The following is a 16,695-nucleotide window of genomic DNA, read 5'->3' as shown; positions in this document are numbered from 1 at the left end:
TTTCAGGCTGTCCTGTTCCCCCAACATAAGCTTAGCCATCCCATGAGAGAGGCCCTGACAGCCTCCTTCACGCTCTGCACGGGGAGATGCACACATCCCTCCTAGGCACTCTCAGCAGTCACCACGCCTTTCTTCCCCCATCTTCACTCTCTCATTCACGAGCTCTGAAATTGGTCAGCATTGGCTCAGCCCCTTCATCTGGACTCAAAGAACACCACAGGTGCAAACAGTTTATACAGACTTTATTTTTCACCCATTGAGGTGAGCACACAAAAATCTGGGCAGGCAGAGGTCTATGAGATGTGGTGTCACAATTACCTGCCTTGGTTCACAGACACAGACCATGAGATTTGGTGGTGAGGGAAAGGGGTCTTGTTCTTACCACAAATTGCTATGGGATTATCACAATGACACATTTATTCCTGGTTCTATTTACATCATGGAGTGTGGAGAGGGTACATTTCTTACACTAAAAATATATACTTTGGAATCTCTAAAACAAAAATATCTCTATCTCTACATAAGACCCACTAGAAAGAAGAACATAGAAAACAAGGGAAATGTACCAGCACCTCGAGTTGTCCCCTTCCGAGGGAAGGTTGCTCTGTTCTCCACCTGACACCATGAGCGTGGAAGGGCAGCCAAATCTGACCAATCAGACAGACAGACACAGATAAACAAGAGGGAGGCTTTATGATCCTGGAGGAGTGAATATAGGGGAAAGGAAAGAGGAGGAGGATTTTGGCCTCTTCTACAGAAGGAGTGATTGCACAATCAGGTTGGTGCTTCTGTTTCCAGCATTATTGCACATGTGAAAAGCCTGCATGTTGAAGTCAATTGCAAACCTGCTAAGCGAAGCCCAAGCTCCGCTGATTTCTGCTGGGCTCAGAAAAGTGCCGTGGGTGGGTTCTCTCTCTCAAGAAATATTAATGCCATCAGCTAGAAGAAAAAGTTCTGTATTCTCCAATGCTGAAACTGGGTTAGGTTTAAGAAAAATGCTATTCCTTTTCTCTTCAGAAGGATCAGAAACCATTCCCTTCCCTTTGAGCACAGAATCTCCTAAAAGAATTATGCCTATGGATGAATCATTCCATTTTCTGAATTTACTTATTGAAAAGGTTCACATAACACTCCTTTTCCTCTTTTCACACTTCAAGCAGTAATATAGTTCCTTTACATCTCTTTTGGTTATGAATATTACCCTTCTTTCTGATGAAAAGATGTTAACTGACTCAACTGCCCATTCTCTATAATTAATATTAAGAGACCAAGGGAACCAAGAATCATAAAGGATAGGCTTAGTAGAAAATCATTTCTATTTGGCTTTGAAATGTGCTTTTCTGTTTAAACTGAAATATGGATGAAACTGAAGGCTTGAGAATTCTTAGTCCCTCACCCTAAATAGGGGAAATAACCATAAAGTCCCCTTTCAAAAAAGCCCTGGGACTGTCCAACTCCTCACCATTCTCACCACTCCCAGCTGGTGGTGGTTTTAGGACCTCTGACCAAGAACTTTTTTCCTCCAAAGAACTTGACAGACTGAGGAAAAGGCAGAACAGAGAGGAGAAAGGGGTGCTTGAAAAAGCCGAGACAGTAAAGGAGGGAGGAACTTGGATGATGTCTCATTTGGCCATTTCGGGTCTGCTTAAAGGACTTCCACCTAATGGGAGGCCTAACACCTATGACCAGAAGAAAGTCAAAAAGGCTGAAGTTCAGTGCAAGATTCCTGGATGCTCTGCTAGGATGTGGCTTGGAAACCTGAGAAGTTCAAGGAAAATCCAGGAACAAACTGGCAAAAACAACTGTTTAAAGTCCTGGAAGGAGGTGCTAACTCCCTTACAAAACAAATTTAGAAAAGCTGATAAAACGACAGAGAGAATATATTGATAGCATTTCTGATGCTCGTAGAAAAAGCCAGGGGCTCTGGGGCCAAGCCTGCTCCTATGTTTCGGGAAAACTAGAGATTCAGAACTTGGACATTGAAATCAATAGAGAAGATGCATGGAGAATTACGAATTCCTTTACTAAGGGGGAAGTCTGGAGAGTTCAGTGGGTAGAAAATAAAGCAGGACAAAGAACTATCTTTTTTGTACAACCAGAAACTACAGGTTCCCCAAGCCAGAGACTTCTTGAAGGTCACAGCTATCACAGTCTGAGATATCAACCAAGCCTGGGACTTAGCATATACCAGAATTTTATCAAACATTTATGATTAATTTAAAAGCCAATCACTGGCCAGGCACAGTGGCTCACGCCTGTAATCCCAGGACTTTGGGAGGCCGAGGCGGGTGGATCACGAGGTCAAGAGATCGAGATCATCTGTCCAACACGGTGTAACCGTCTCTACCAAAAATACAAAAATTAGCTGGGCATGGTGGTGCATACCTGTAGTCCCAGCTACTCGGGAGGCTGAGGCAGGAGAATTTCTCAAAGCCAGGAGGCAGAGGTTGCAGTGAGTTGAGATCGCACCATTGCACTCCAGCCTAGCGACAGAGCAAGCCTCCGTCTCAAAAATAGCAAAAAAAAAAATTAAAAAACAAAATCAAAAAACAAAAGCCAATCACATCCCAGACAAAGAGAAACAGTGACTCTTCACACCATCTTTTGGAAATATATGGTTTGTCACCCCACTACCCTAAATCCAGGTCTCTACACATAAAGAGATGGGGACAGAAGCTGTATGTGGAAAGAACACATCTCTTGGCAATTCTGTCTTCAGAAGTTGGAAGTCTCATGTAGCCACAAAGAGCCAGGCTGTGTTTTCTGCAACCAAACATATTTGGCAATTTCACAGTATGTTTCTGCTGGTCTTCACCTTCTCTCCAGACCTACCCTTCCCTAAAAGTTATGGCTAGCAAGTAATCCACCCACTTAGTAAGTCCAGTTCTTTTCATTTAGAGCTAAGATCCCACTTACCATCACTTTCTCAAATCTCTGGCCTCCCTCCCTTCCTACCACTATACCACAAGCCTATCAGGCATTGGCCTGCCAATACTCAAACTGTTTCTGAAATCTCCCATTGTCATAGAAGAGGCGCACCACTTCCCTGGCCCAGGCAAATGTGGGCATGGAAATCACCTAACTACCTGCCTTGCTTTCCACTCCTAAATTTTTCTCCTTCACGCTGAGTTTAAACATTTTTTTCCATAGACGAATCTGTATTTGTTCTCAAACTACTCTTATCAGAGAAGTCTGAGATGGGAACCCCTGAGATGGGAGAATGGCCATATTGTGTTAATGTCCCTCCAGCTAGGTACACAAAGACTAGTAGTAACAATGAAATCTTATTGCTACGCTCTCATCTGTCAACACACACACATGCAAATGCACACGTGCGCACACACCCACACACACACTGCTGCTGCTTCAACTCTACTCATTTCCTACCCCAAACACTGCCCACCCTGACTTTTTCCCCATAGGCACCAGCCACAGACCAAAGCAAGAAAGCAGCCAGGACTCCGGTTGAGTGTTTGGTGGAAGTTGGACAAGAGGAGGGAGTAAGAGTAGGGAATGGTTCCTACCACAGAGATGAAACAGAAATAAGGCTGGCTATTGTTTGAGAAAAATTTAATGGCTTAAAAAGGCTGGCATGGCCTCCAAAAGTAACTAACAGACCCTGCCAAAGGAAACCAAGACAGGTCCCCTCAAGATATGGAGCACACATCAGTCTCTATATCCTTTGGGGAAAGCCTCCTACTTATTCCAGCGCAAGTCACACATGCCGCAACCCCTACAGCAGAGGGACATATTCCAGCCTTGTTAATACTGTACAGTGATAATGTGTGGCACCACCATACCAAATTAACAATGTGCACAATGATTGCGTCCAACATCATACCATCACTACGGCAACCTGTTGATGATCATCTAAGCCAACCTGATGGAAGGTATGTAAGCTGGTTACCAGCGGGATATGGAACAGACACATGCAAAATTCCAACAATCCCGGATAATACAGCTCACAGGCTTGGATTATATCATGCAATTTTACATACTTTTACTGCTCTTTACAGAGATTCGAGAGATAACACCTATGCAAGGACTGTTGAAAACAGATTTAATACATTCAAAGCTGCTGCAGGAATCAGTGACATACACATCAGTTACCTACAGCTTGGTGTTTCTGCCTATGTTGCAAAAAAGTTGGGATACCCTGGTGTCATAAAACCCTGATTGGAATACTGTCTGAAAAAGTTGGAGGATCTGGACAACCACTAATGGTTCAGGTTCATCTAGTGGCCCATGAGTAACAGATGACAACACTCGTGACGATAAATAACTTCCTTAAAGATTTCGAGGCCAGGTGCGGTGGCTCACGCCTGTAATCCCAGCACTTTGGGAGGCTGAGGTGGGTGGATCAACTGAGGCCAGGAGTTTCAGACCAGCCTGGCCAACATGGTGAAACCTCGTCTCTATTAAAATACAAAAATTAGCTGGGCATGGTGGTGCACGCCTATAATCCTAGCTACTCGGGAGGCTGAGGCAGGAGAATCACTTGAACCCAGGAGGCAGAGGTTGCAGTGAGATGAGATTGCGCCACTGCACTCCAGCCTGGGCGACAGAGTGAGACTTTGTCTCAAAAAAATATATATATATATTACGACTCCACACTTATTTTGATTCCAGGAGTAACTGATGAAATCCCCAAATTCAGAGATGCTTGGAGATCCCTTGAGAAAGCCATCAGTCCTGTGTGGTTTCCCTCTGTGAAGGTAATTTGCCATCCAGATGCTGTGAAAATCACCACGACAGCCTTGCCTTGCCTCCGCAGCACTGTACCATGCCTCGGAAACAAGCTCCACCATGAGACATTACCACCAAGGAAAACCAATTCCAGGAGGAATTCCTGAAACTAAGCTCAAGGATGCATCTGCTGAAAGCTCAGACAGGCTGGTCAATCAACATTCACAGATGAGCAATGGGAAATCCTGCAATCACATGGAGTGACCCATGAAATCGTCTAGGCAACTCTTGGAGACAAAAAAAAAAAGAAGAGAATCACCATTATCTGCAACAGGCGACAGTTCATAGGGACCCATGGATTTTAAAAAAAAAATTGAACCTCACAAAGAGATTCAACAATCAGCTAATGAGTCAAAGGCCACAACCAGTATCCTGTAAGAAACAATGTCAGACCACGAGGATGACAGGAAATCACCATGTCCAAAAAGACCAGACTAGACAAAACCAACCATGCCCCTTGAGCACTTGCCATAAGAGATCCTGGTGCCATCTCTTTCTCTAGCCACACAGGAGGAGGGCCGCACTTCCAAGACAGTTCCAACTCAAGAGGTTACCCTTAAAACCTCTTGGTGAAAAGAAAGAGAGGGGACAAAGTTGAGTCTGATGTCAGTAGTGAACTGGCTGAAACACTGGATTGATCAAAGAATTTTAGCATCCTATAGATGGCAAGTTTGATGCAGTGTACTTGGCCTTTGACACATTAGCAAGCATAATTGAGAAAAAATTCAAGATCCTTGATGGAAACTTGGAGAAACTTCAAACTGATATATCATTCATGCATTCGAGAGCCATCAAGGGATACCTCCTACTGGGAAATTTTTTTTTTTTGAGACGGAGTCTTGCTCTGTCGCCCAGGCTGGAGAGCAGTGGTGTGATCTCGCCTCACTGCAAGCTCCGCCTTCCGGGTTCACACCATTCTCCTGCCTCAGTCTCCTGAGTAGCTGGGACTACAGGCGTCCGCCACCACGCCCGGCTAATTTTTTTGTATTTTTAGTAGAGACAGGTTTCACCATGTTAGCCAGGATGGTCTCGATCTCCTGACCTTGTGATCCGCCTGCCTCGGCCTCCCAAAGTGCTGGGAGTATAGGCGTGAGCCACTGCGCCCGGCCGGGAAGTTTTATTCTACATCACTTGCAGGGATATCAGACCCTCCTCCAGCTGTCCTCACACCCGCTGTGCAGGCTGCTGAAACCACTGCTGGGACCTACAATCCCGAGAGTGACTGGTAACCACCATGCACAAAGGTGAACTGCAACTATATGGAGATAACTGAGCACCACACCCACAGAGCCAGGACCATCCAACCCATTCGCCCAACCCCAAGCATCACCTCGTGGCAAAACCACCCAAATCCCTTCCCATCTTCACTCACAATCCCCCATCGAGTTCGCCCCAACAACACACCAAATCTTATTTTTTTTAAGTAGCTGACATTTCTAAGGCGCAGTGATCTGGAAGGGTCTAGCTCAAGAAGTACCCTAAAGTGCACGGGTGGTCCTGTACCCATACTACACAGAGTTAAAGAAGGCTCCTCCCCTCAAGCAGTCAAGGCAGCACAAGACAACAGTGTGTTAGGAGAAGTATTTTTCTGAGTGATACTCTCACCCAGTTTTGCTACACTCCTTACAGCTGTGCTGAGGCTAGGGAAAGAGGTGAAATGGTCATCAACCTCCCCACACAGAGGTGGCAGGAAAAGATGGGAGGGTCAAGATAGGACAAGAAAGGGGAGATGTTCTCAGGGAACAATGAGGATGAAAAAGAGGCAAGCTTAAGGAAGCAGCCAGAGAGGGACAAGGGAAAAGTCTGCAAGAAAGCTTATCCTCCTGACAGGCTGCCTTTCAATTCTTCCCAATTAGGTAGGTAAATGAGTACAATTACTACAGCTATCCTAAAGTGATAAAATGTGAAGCTTTGGCTCATGAAGATTTTAATGCCCATATAGGTTCAAAGAAGCATGACCTATCCTGTCTGCACCATATATATATGAAAGGAAGCTAAGGCTGTTTCCAAAACAGCCTTGTGATAGAAATGAGACAAACCAGGAACAATACCCATGATTCAAAGGAACATCATTTTAATATCTGAAAGTAGCATAATGTTCAGCCAATAGGTATTGGTACAACTATACATACTGCTTGTTTACAGCAGGCATCCCTTCTGAGTGGTTGGCATCTGTCCTGTACCAGCTGTTAAATATTTTGAAAATCATCTCTGTATTAAAATAATTGTGGCCCTAGGAGATAGGGAATATGAAATAAATGAAGGATTCCTTTAACATCAAAGGTCTTTAGAGTAAGACTAGAATACATTAGTATATTTTAAAAGTCTAAGGAATGCAAAATTCAATAAAGTGATATAGCCAACCCTTCACCTAAGAAAGAAAAACACATTGGGGAACTTCCCACTGTACAAAGATTTTCCAGGATGGAAAACTAACATGATAGAATTCTCTGGGGGCTGATGGGCTTGCTAATTACATTCTGTGCACAAAGGAGGGAAAGATTTATAAGCACTGGATCCCAAATACTTTACATTCATTGCAACATAGAAGAGAAGAGAAAAACCATGAATGTAGTTTTAAATTAAATATCAAAACTAATTTCACCACTTACAGTTCATTTCCCAGTGTGACTTTTTGCATCTGAGAGCCAGAACGTTTGTCAACCAAAATAAATCCATGATGATGAAGAAACCACATGGCTGAAGGTGATTTTGGTCCATTGAACTGATGATCGTTCACTACTAAGGCAGTTAAGGAGACAGTACGTAAGCACTTGGATCTCACCAGGATGGAATTGGAATGTATCCTCAAGAGACAGCAGCAAGAAGTCGAAGAGTCCCGCAAAATGGCCAATAAAAACACCATATTCTCCTTTCTATTCACAAACAACTATTATCAAATCTTTCCCAGATATCTAGAAAGCAGACACTATGACAAATCTTCAGGCTAGGAAGTCCTTCCTGGTATCTAAACTAATTCCTTCTATTGCAATCTAAGCTCAATCTCTTACTCTATCCTCAGTGAAAACCAAGAGAAGTTGCTCATCCTCATTTACTGTTGATTTTCCGGGGATCCTTTTCCTATCGAAGCGACACAACTCAAATGTCCCTTTTTGGCCCTTGTATCATCCAAGGTTCTTGCCAGTTATGCAGGCTGCTGCTAGGGAGTGATGGAGATGCACCCAAGTCAGAGGCATCTTCTGGCTGTGGTGGCAGGCACTGCCAATGCCCAGATCATGGATCTTCCTGGCAGCTGACCTCCTGACAATCTCTGGGTCTGACCAGCATCCCCCAGGGGAGGTAATCAAACCAAGGCCCAGGGCTGCCTAGGAGCCTGCAGGCACTAAAAGCACTGGAGAGCCAGAGAGGATTTCCTCTCTGTTCCCCTCCTACTCCGCACTCCATCCTTTAGGAAGAGGGACCTCACTGAAGGGCTCCTCAGTGGCAGAATGAATCCATATGGCTTGGCAGGCCAGCAGAGAATTTCAGAGAAAACGTCTGGAAAATGGGAAGCTAGGTCTTCAATGGTGGCTGTTCTAAAGTGAAAAAGAAGGAAGAAGAGGAGAAGAACCAACAGGAGGTGGTCTTCTGCTTCCACATTCACATCTGGTGACTGGCTGCTGGTATGGGGATAGCTGGATGCCCTCCAATGCACACCAAAAATAACTGAATGCTTCGGCATGGCTTTGAGATGACCAAGGACAGGGCCAAACTTGGTCTTGCTTCTTCTCTGAGAGACTCGCCATTTTCTCTGCAACCAGAACTTCCCTGAGGCACCACACGGCCCAAATCTTCCATCCCAGCAAAGACTCTCAGTTGAAGAGACTGAATAAAAGTGTTACAATTAGACAAAAAGGGAACATATGATTCATTCCTCCTTTTAACACAATACTTTGAAGATGTCACCACAATTTGGATCTGGCTATATTTTAAGTTCATTTACAAGTAGACTAGTCCTCAACTAAAAATAACCATGTGCGTTATACATTTCGACAGCTGCCTGGATTTTCCTCCGAAGGAAACAAGATTCTATATTTCACTCACATTCAGCAGAGCTTCATTTTAACCCATTCGATGAAGACATAAATCACCACTACCACCCACTGGTGGCTGTGACTTTTCAGAGCACTTTAATTTCTCCTCAGAGTAGCCTCAGGAGTGGGGTAGTGAGTTATTATTATCTCCATTGCTGAGTAAACCGAATGCCAGAAACAGTGGTCTGTCAAGTTATACATGGAATTAATCGAAGGACCAGGTCTCCTGATTCCCAGCTTATTTATTTATTTATTTATTTTTAACTAGAAAAGTTGACTTTATGAAGGCCTCAGATTTTGTCTTCAGTTATTTACTTATACTTAAATGGTATTTGGACTAAACTATTCAAGAAATTTGGGCATATAGCCTACCTCAGTGCAGGCAAAAATGCCTCAAGTTCTTCCATTTTCTTCATTAACCTGATTAAGGTTGATCTATGCTATTAGCAAATGATATACAGAATTTGGTTTCAAAACAGAAAAACAGTTACGGCCGGGTGCATTGGCCCATGCCTGTAATCCCAGCACTCTGGGAGGCCAAGGTAGGAGGATCGCTTGAGTGCAGGAGTTCCAGACCAGCCTGGGCAACACAGTAAATCCTCATCTCTATAAAAACACAAAAATTAGCCGGCAGGGGTGGCATGCACCTGTACTCCCAGCTACTTGGGAGGCTGAGACAGAAGGATTGCTTGAGCCCGGATGGCAGAGATTACAGTGAGCTGAGATTGTGCCATTGCACTCCAGCCTGGGAGACAGAGAGTGACTGTCTCAAAAAAACAAAAAAAGAAAAAAAAAAAAAAAACAGTTACAATTTAGTATTTCAAAAATCTTTACTTGTTGTTAGTTCTCATTATGTAACAAGTTAAACACGTTAAAGAATGTATCAGTACTATCAACACTATCTGAATATTTTAGCAATTTTCTACCTAGTGTGGTTGCAGTAACCAGAGACATGCCCTTTAGATTCTGAAATGAGAACTAGAAAGAGGATTAAAGGAAATAAAGAGGCAAAGCAAATTTATATGCCAAAATAATCCCATCCGGACCTTGAACCTGTGTAAACGGGCTGCTTAAAACACCCTGACCAAATATTTAGAAAACATTTTTACTTTTTAAAGGCTTATAGCTATTCTTATGCAGTTAGCGGCAGTTCCTGGAAGTGCTATTTATTACACAAATTCCATTTTACAACTAAAACACATTTTACCTTCAATATTGCCATTGTCAAAAGCCAGAAATAAATAAAAATCAGACATTACAGTTTGCTTTACCTCTTTTCCTTTGCATTTCCAGAATTCATACTGAGAGCTTTCCAGACTGTAGTTTTAGGCATTTCATCAGATATATTAATCTCAGAGGGGTCACATCTGAAATCAGCGATTAGGACAGTGAATGTCAGACATACAAATAAAATACGTATCACAGTCTATAATGATCACTGCCCCACCAGAAGGGAAAAGATGGGGTTTGAGACCACCTAGCTAACAGCTCTCAGGAACTCCGGGAACAAGATAAAGTCTGATCTTTCTTCTGCAGCCACTGAGGCTGCGGAATGGGAAGAGGCAAGGTGGCCCATGAGATGGTGCTGAAAGCTGGGCTGGTGTGTCACATGGCAGCCAGTCCTGCCCCCACAACTGTGCACTTCTCCGAAGGGCCTCACTGGAGATGCTGCTGACAACGCTATGATATCAACAGTGTAGCATCAGGAACTACCACTTACTGAGCACTAGCTGTATGCCAGGCACTTTTCATTCATGTCCTCATTTACACAGCCAAATCTCTTCTGTTCATAGTTCACAAAGGACTTTCCTCATATCTTAACTATCATAGCAACAGAGATTATTAACATCCTCATTTTGAAGATGCAGAAATGAAACCTCTCAGAGCTAAGTGACTATCCAAGGTCAAACAACAGCAAGAAGAGAATCAAGACCTTGAACCCAGCCCTTGATTTCCTAGAAACAGAATGGTTTGATGTTTTCTGCAAGCCAGATTATCTCCTTTTAAAATGCCAAGAGAGGAGGCAGCATCCTGTTAAAGGGGAAACATTGCTCCCACTTTGCCACCAGATAAATCAAGCTCACAGCTCCTCCCACGACAACGTGTAGAAAGTTTATTAAGAACCAAGACTATTATTAAGAAAAAGTGTCCTAATTTCCCCCACCGTATAAACCACAACCAACTCAATGATTCAGCAATAAATTCTTCAGAATCTCAATGACCCAGATATCCTGCTCTCTTCCTTCTCTGCTCCCTCTTGACCTCTAGGTTTTTCAGCCTATAGTACCTAGAGGTACACAGTGCTATGTGTACCTCTTCCAATTCAGAAACAAGACGCCAGGAGTAAAACCATGAATGGACCAATTTAGTTTCCTGTCATTTGTGGTGAGCAATAGGTTTGACAGAGAAAGGAGCTAAAATCATTGGCAGAAGTAAGTAATTTTCATGATCCCAGTTCAATTCCCCCTTGCTCCCAGAACTACAGATGCCACAAGCCAGGCTAACATTGACTATTTCTGCCTATCCCCAAAAGCTTGCCCAAGCATTGGAATTTCATGCCTACTAGGCTAAGAACTCTCTGGAAATAAAGACCACGTACTTTTCATCTTTGGAAGATGGCAAGGAAAGGCAGAAGGAGCACTGGTTTGAGGAATAGAAGACAGACCAGGGTTTGAATCCTAATCTTTCTATTCAGCAACATTGTAACATTGGATAAATTGCCTAAAACCCTCTAAGACTTAGTTTCTTCACTTATACAAATGTGGATAGTGATATTCATATGAGTACAGGTTAACTGACAACACATAAGTAAACCCTCTACCACAATCCCAGCACAAAGGAGGCACTCAGTACACTGACTTTCTTACCTCTTTTCTCCTTGTGATTCCCATAACCTGATATAGTGCCTGGTACATAGCAGGTATTCAATAAACAATGAGATGGAAAAGGTATTTTCACAGGATGGAACTGGGAAGCTGAATGTTTAGCTCTTTATGCTAGCAGCTGTATGTGTGCCACCACCAGCACCACAAAGCCAGAACACTTAGAGAATAACCCAAAAAGTAAAGTCCTTGGTGTTTGGAAGTTTTACCTGCAGCTGACGCTCTTTCCAGGACTACTTAGTAACTTCCTGCTCTCTAAGGGGAACTTGTCTCCCCCAATTTCTAACATTTTCTCGGCCTCCTGGAAGAAAAATAAACATTATCATATCTTGGACCAAGTAAGACCATAAGTTCACCAGACCATTCTTCTATCACAATTTCTACCTAATTTCATTGCACATTTATTATAAACAATATGATTAGGTTCTTTCGTAGATTTGAGTTACCACAAAATGAGAGACAACCAAATATTTATACATGTGGAATAGCATTCAAAAAAGAAAAAAAGAAAACGTCAATCTGAGTAAACCTCTAGATCTTATGACCAATTTACTACAAATATAGCAGACAGAAGAACATTTTAAATGACAACAAGGGATACATTTAGCAAAATATAAATGGTGAGAAGCCCTAGAGGTCAAAGACCCTGTTTCTTCAATTTTAAAAAAATGGAAAGGGAACCCCCAAAAAGATTTAAGAAAGATATCAACCAATTGCAATATATGGCTTTTCTTTGGATTCTAATTCAAATAAACAAATTATTAACAATAAGAAGTCCTTTCTTTCTACCTTTGTAGGTTTAAAATAATCCAAAATGTAGGCTGGGCGTGGTGGCTCATGCCTGTAATCCCAGCACTTTGGGAGGTTGTGGTGGGCAGATCATGAGGTCAGGGTATCGAGACCATCCTGACTAACACGGTAAAACCCTGTCTCTACTAAAAATACAAAAAATTAGCCGGGTGTGGTGGTGGGCACCTGTAGTCCCAGCTACTCGGGAGGCTGAGGCAGGAGAATGGCATGAACCCAGGAGGTGGATGTTGCAGTGAGCTGAGATCACACCACTGCACTCCAGCCTGGGTGAAAGAGCAAGATCCGTCTCAAAAAAAAAACCAAAAATAAAAATAATAAAATAATAATCCATAAGGTAAAAGATTTCTACTAAGAGAACTACAAAACACTGCTGAAAGAGGTCAGGCTGGTTGGGTGCGGTGGCTCACATCTGGAATCCCAGCACTTTGGGAGGCTGAGGTGGGTGGATCACGAGGTCAGGAGCTCAAGACCAGCCTGGCCAATATAGTGAAACCCTGTCTCTACTAAAAATACAAAAATTAGTAGGGCATGGTGGTATGTGCCTGTAGTCCCAGCTACTTGGGAGGTTGAGGCAAGAGAATCGCTTGAACCTGGGAGGCAGAGGTTGCAGTGAGCCGAGATCACACTGCACTCCAGCCTGGGTGACAGAGCGAGACTCCATCTCAAAAAAAAAAAAAAAAAAAAAGAGGTCAGGCACAGTGGCTCATGCCTTAATCCAAACACTTTGTGAGGCCAAGGCAGGCAGATCACTTGAGGTCAGGAGTTCGAGACCACTGTGGTCAACATGGCAAAACCACGTCTCTACTAAAAACACAAAAATTAGCCCAGGTATGATGGCAGGCACCTGTAATCCCAGTTACTCAGGAGGCTGAGGGAGGAGAATCGCTTGAACCTGGGAGCAGGAGGTTGTAGTGAGCTGAAATCACGCCGTTGCCCTCCAGCCTTGGCAACAGAGCAAGACTCTGTCTCAAAACAAACAAACAAAAAACACACTGCCGAAAGAAAACAGAGATGATTTCTTTTTCAGAGAATCATCTCTAATCTGACTTCTTTTCCAGAGAATCATCTCTGATTTCTTTCAGCAATGTTTTGTAGTTCTTGTAGAGCTCTTTCATGTTTTTGATTAGGTGTGTTCCTAGGTATTTCATTTTCTTTGTGGCTATTGTAGTTAGGATTGTGTTCTTGGTTAAAAGAAGACATACAAGCGGCCAACAAACATATTAAAAAATGGTCAACATCATGCATGATTAGAGACGCAAATCAGAACCACAAAGAGACTCCATCTCACATCAGTCAGAATGACTATTATTAAAAAGTCAAAAAATAACAGATGTTGGCATGGTCGTGGAGAAAACGGAACATTTCTACACTGTTGGTGGGAATGCAAATTAGTTCAGCCCCTGTTGAAAGCAGTTTGGAGATTTCTCAAAGAACTGAAAATAGAACTAGCATTAGACCCAACAATCCCATTACTTGGTATATACCCAAAGGAAAAGAAATTGTTCTGTCAAAAAGACATCTGCACTCATATATTTATTGCAGCACTATCAACAACAGCAAAGAAATGGAATCAATCCAGGTGCCCATCAATGGCGGATTGATAAAGAAACTGCAGTACATATATACCATGGAATACTATGCAGCCATAATGAGAACAAAACCATGTCCTTTGCAGCAACATGGATGCAGCTGGAGGCCATTACCCTAAGTGAACTGATGCAGGAACAAAAAACCAAATAATGCATGTTCTCATTTATAAGTGGAAGCTACACATTGGGTACACATGGACACAAAGATGGGAACATAAAACATCCCTTCTGGGGATTCCAGAAGAGGGAGGGCAGGGGAAGGGTTGGAAAACTACCTATCCGGTACTATATTCACTGCTTGGGCGACAGGATCATTAGAGGCCCAAAGCTCGGCATAACTCAACACACCCATGTAACAAACCTTCACATGCCCTGAATCTAAAATAACTTTTTTATTTTATTTATTTATTTATTTTTTGAGACGGAGTCTCGCTGTGTTGCCCAGGCTGGAGCGCAGTGGCGTGATTTCGGCTCACTGCAAGCTCCACCTCCCAGGTTCACGCCATTCTCCTGCCTCAGCCTCCTGAGTAGCCGGGACTACCTGCACCCGCCGCCATACCCGGCTAATTTTTTTATTTTTAGTTGAGATGGGTTTTCACTGTGTTAGGATGAAAGGATGGTCTCGATCTCCTGATCTTGTGATCCGCCCGCCTCCGCTTCCCAAAGTGCTGGGATTACAGGCGTGAGCCACTGCGCCCGGCCTAAAATAACTTTTTTTAGAAATCCATAATAAAATGTTTTCTTAGAAAATAATCCCATTAATTTAACGAAAATAATTACAGAGAAAAAAACTATCTGTACAAACATGTTTAAAGTAATATAAAACAACTAAAAATTTTAACAAAGGAAAAATATTTAAATTAAATATGAGACAATACTATAGAACATTATACATCCATTTTTAAAATATGATCATGATACAGACAAATAGAAACATGAAAGTTTCTTATGAAATCAGGTTGAGAAAAAAACAATATATATGTGCTATATATATAAATATGAACTCACAATTATATAATTATCATAGTTATATGAAAACTATGTTTAAAAATGGAAAACAACATAAAGAAATGAACATGAATGTTGGCTATCAGGTGGAGAAATTTTGGAGTCAAGTCTTCATCTTTTTCTTTTATTTCATTTAGCTTTTAAAACAATTTTATAAAGTAACACGTTAACAAATATGTGCTTATTTCAGGAACTTTGGAAAATAAGGAATATAATGTCTACCAACCACCTCAAACTTAACATCCAAAGGAGATCTCTTGATTTTCCTCTTAAACCTGCTGTTCTCCTTGGTCTTCTCCATCTTAATAAATAGTAAAACCATTCATTCAATGGTTCGGTCCAAAAATCTAAGAGTCATACCTGATTCCTCTCTCACCCATGCCCACCATCATTAGCAAAACCCATCAGCTCTATCTTCAAAATAAGTACCCAATTCAGCCACTTTCATCACCGCTACCTTAGCATAAGCCACCCTCCCCTTTTGCCTGAGCTGCTGCCAGCCTCCTAGCTGGTCTCCCTGCTACCACTCTGTCCCTTCCAGTCTTACTGGCTTTCTTGGTGTTCCTCAAGCACACCAAGCTCATCCCTCCTTCAAGACCTTTGCACTTTCTGTACCCCTGGGCTGGAATGTTCTTAATCCCAGATATTCTCATAATTTGGTTCTTACTTTATTCAGGTCTCTACTCAGATGTCTCCTCAGAAGAGTCATCTCTAATCATCCTAAATAAAGTAACTCTCTCACTCCCTACCTTCTTAAAACATATCACTACCTAAAATTATATATATATATATAAATTATAGCACTATAACCAAGAAAATAAATATAGACTTGTTTGCTTGTTGACAGTGTCACCTCTGTGAGAATGTAAGCCCCATGGGGTTGGTCAGGGACTCTCTCTGTCCTGTATACTACTGTGTCTGGAACAGTGACAACAGAGTAAAGATTCAATAAATATGGAGGAAGGAAGGATTAATGTATAATCCTTACCACCTAGAGAGACATAGAGAACCACAATAAACATTTTGGTGTATTTTCTTCCCATCTTTTTCATGTGTGTGTGGGGTGCACACATGCACGTGTGTGTGTACAGTATGTGTATATGTATATGTTTTAGTAAAAGTGAGGTTCTTTGACAGTCTTACTGTATGCTCCATTTTATATTCTCTCTGTTTTTCACATAAAATGTCAGAAACATGTCCACATATCTTTTTTTTTTGAGACAAAGTCTTGCTTTTTCATCTAGGCTGGAGTGCAGTGGCATGATCTCAGCTCACTACAGCCTCTGCCTCCCGGGTTCAAGCTATTCTCCTGTCTCAGCCTCCTGAGTAGCTGGGATTATAGGCATGCACCAACATGCTTGGCTAATTTTTTTGTATTTTTAGTAGACACAGTGTTTCACCATGTTGGCCAGGTGTCGAACTCCTGACCTCAGGAGATCTGCCCACCTCGACCTCCAAAAGTGCTGGGATTACAGGCGTGAGCCACCACATCCAGCCTTTTTTTTTTTTTTTTTTTTTTTTTTTTTTTGAGGTAGGGGTCTTACCTTCGTCCAAGCTGGAATGCAGTAACGTGATCATAGCTCACTGTAACCTCAACCCCCTGGGCTCAAGTGATCCTCCCACCTC

The 16,695-nt window shown here is 42.5% G+C and overlaps 1 protein-coding gene across 1 annotated transcript in view; it reads right to left on the bottom strand.

Moving 5' to 3' along the window:
- Nucleotides 1-225: 225 nt before the first annotated feature.
- Nucleotides 226-16,695, bottom strand: part of SLC4A8 (solute carrier family 4 member 8) — a 90,690-nt gene continuing 74,220 nt past the window's right edge. Inside the window, exons 23-25 of the mRNA XM_023211082.3 lie at nt 11,872-11,963; nt 10,052-10,147; nt 226-8,571 (exon numbers count right to left, since the gene is read on the bottom strand). Of these exons, the coding sequence (XP_023066850.1) occupies nt 8,559-8,571; nt 10,052-10,147; nt 11,872-11,963 (201 nt within the window). The 3' untranslated portion in view covers nt 226-8,558. The remainder of the gene's footprint in view (nt 8,572-10,051; nt 10,148-11,871; nt 11,964-16,695) is intronic.

This window comes from Piliocolobus tephrosceles, chromosome 10, assembly GCF_002776525.5.
Source record: "Piliocolobus tephrosceles isolate RC106 chromosome 10, ASM277652v3, whole genome shotgun sequence".
NCBI lineage: Eukaryota > Metazoa > Chordata > Mammalia > Primates > Cercopithecidae > Piliocolobus > Piliocolobus tephrosceles.
This window is presented reverse-complemented; position numbering and strand designations above follow the sequence as displayed.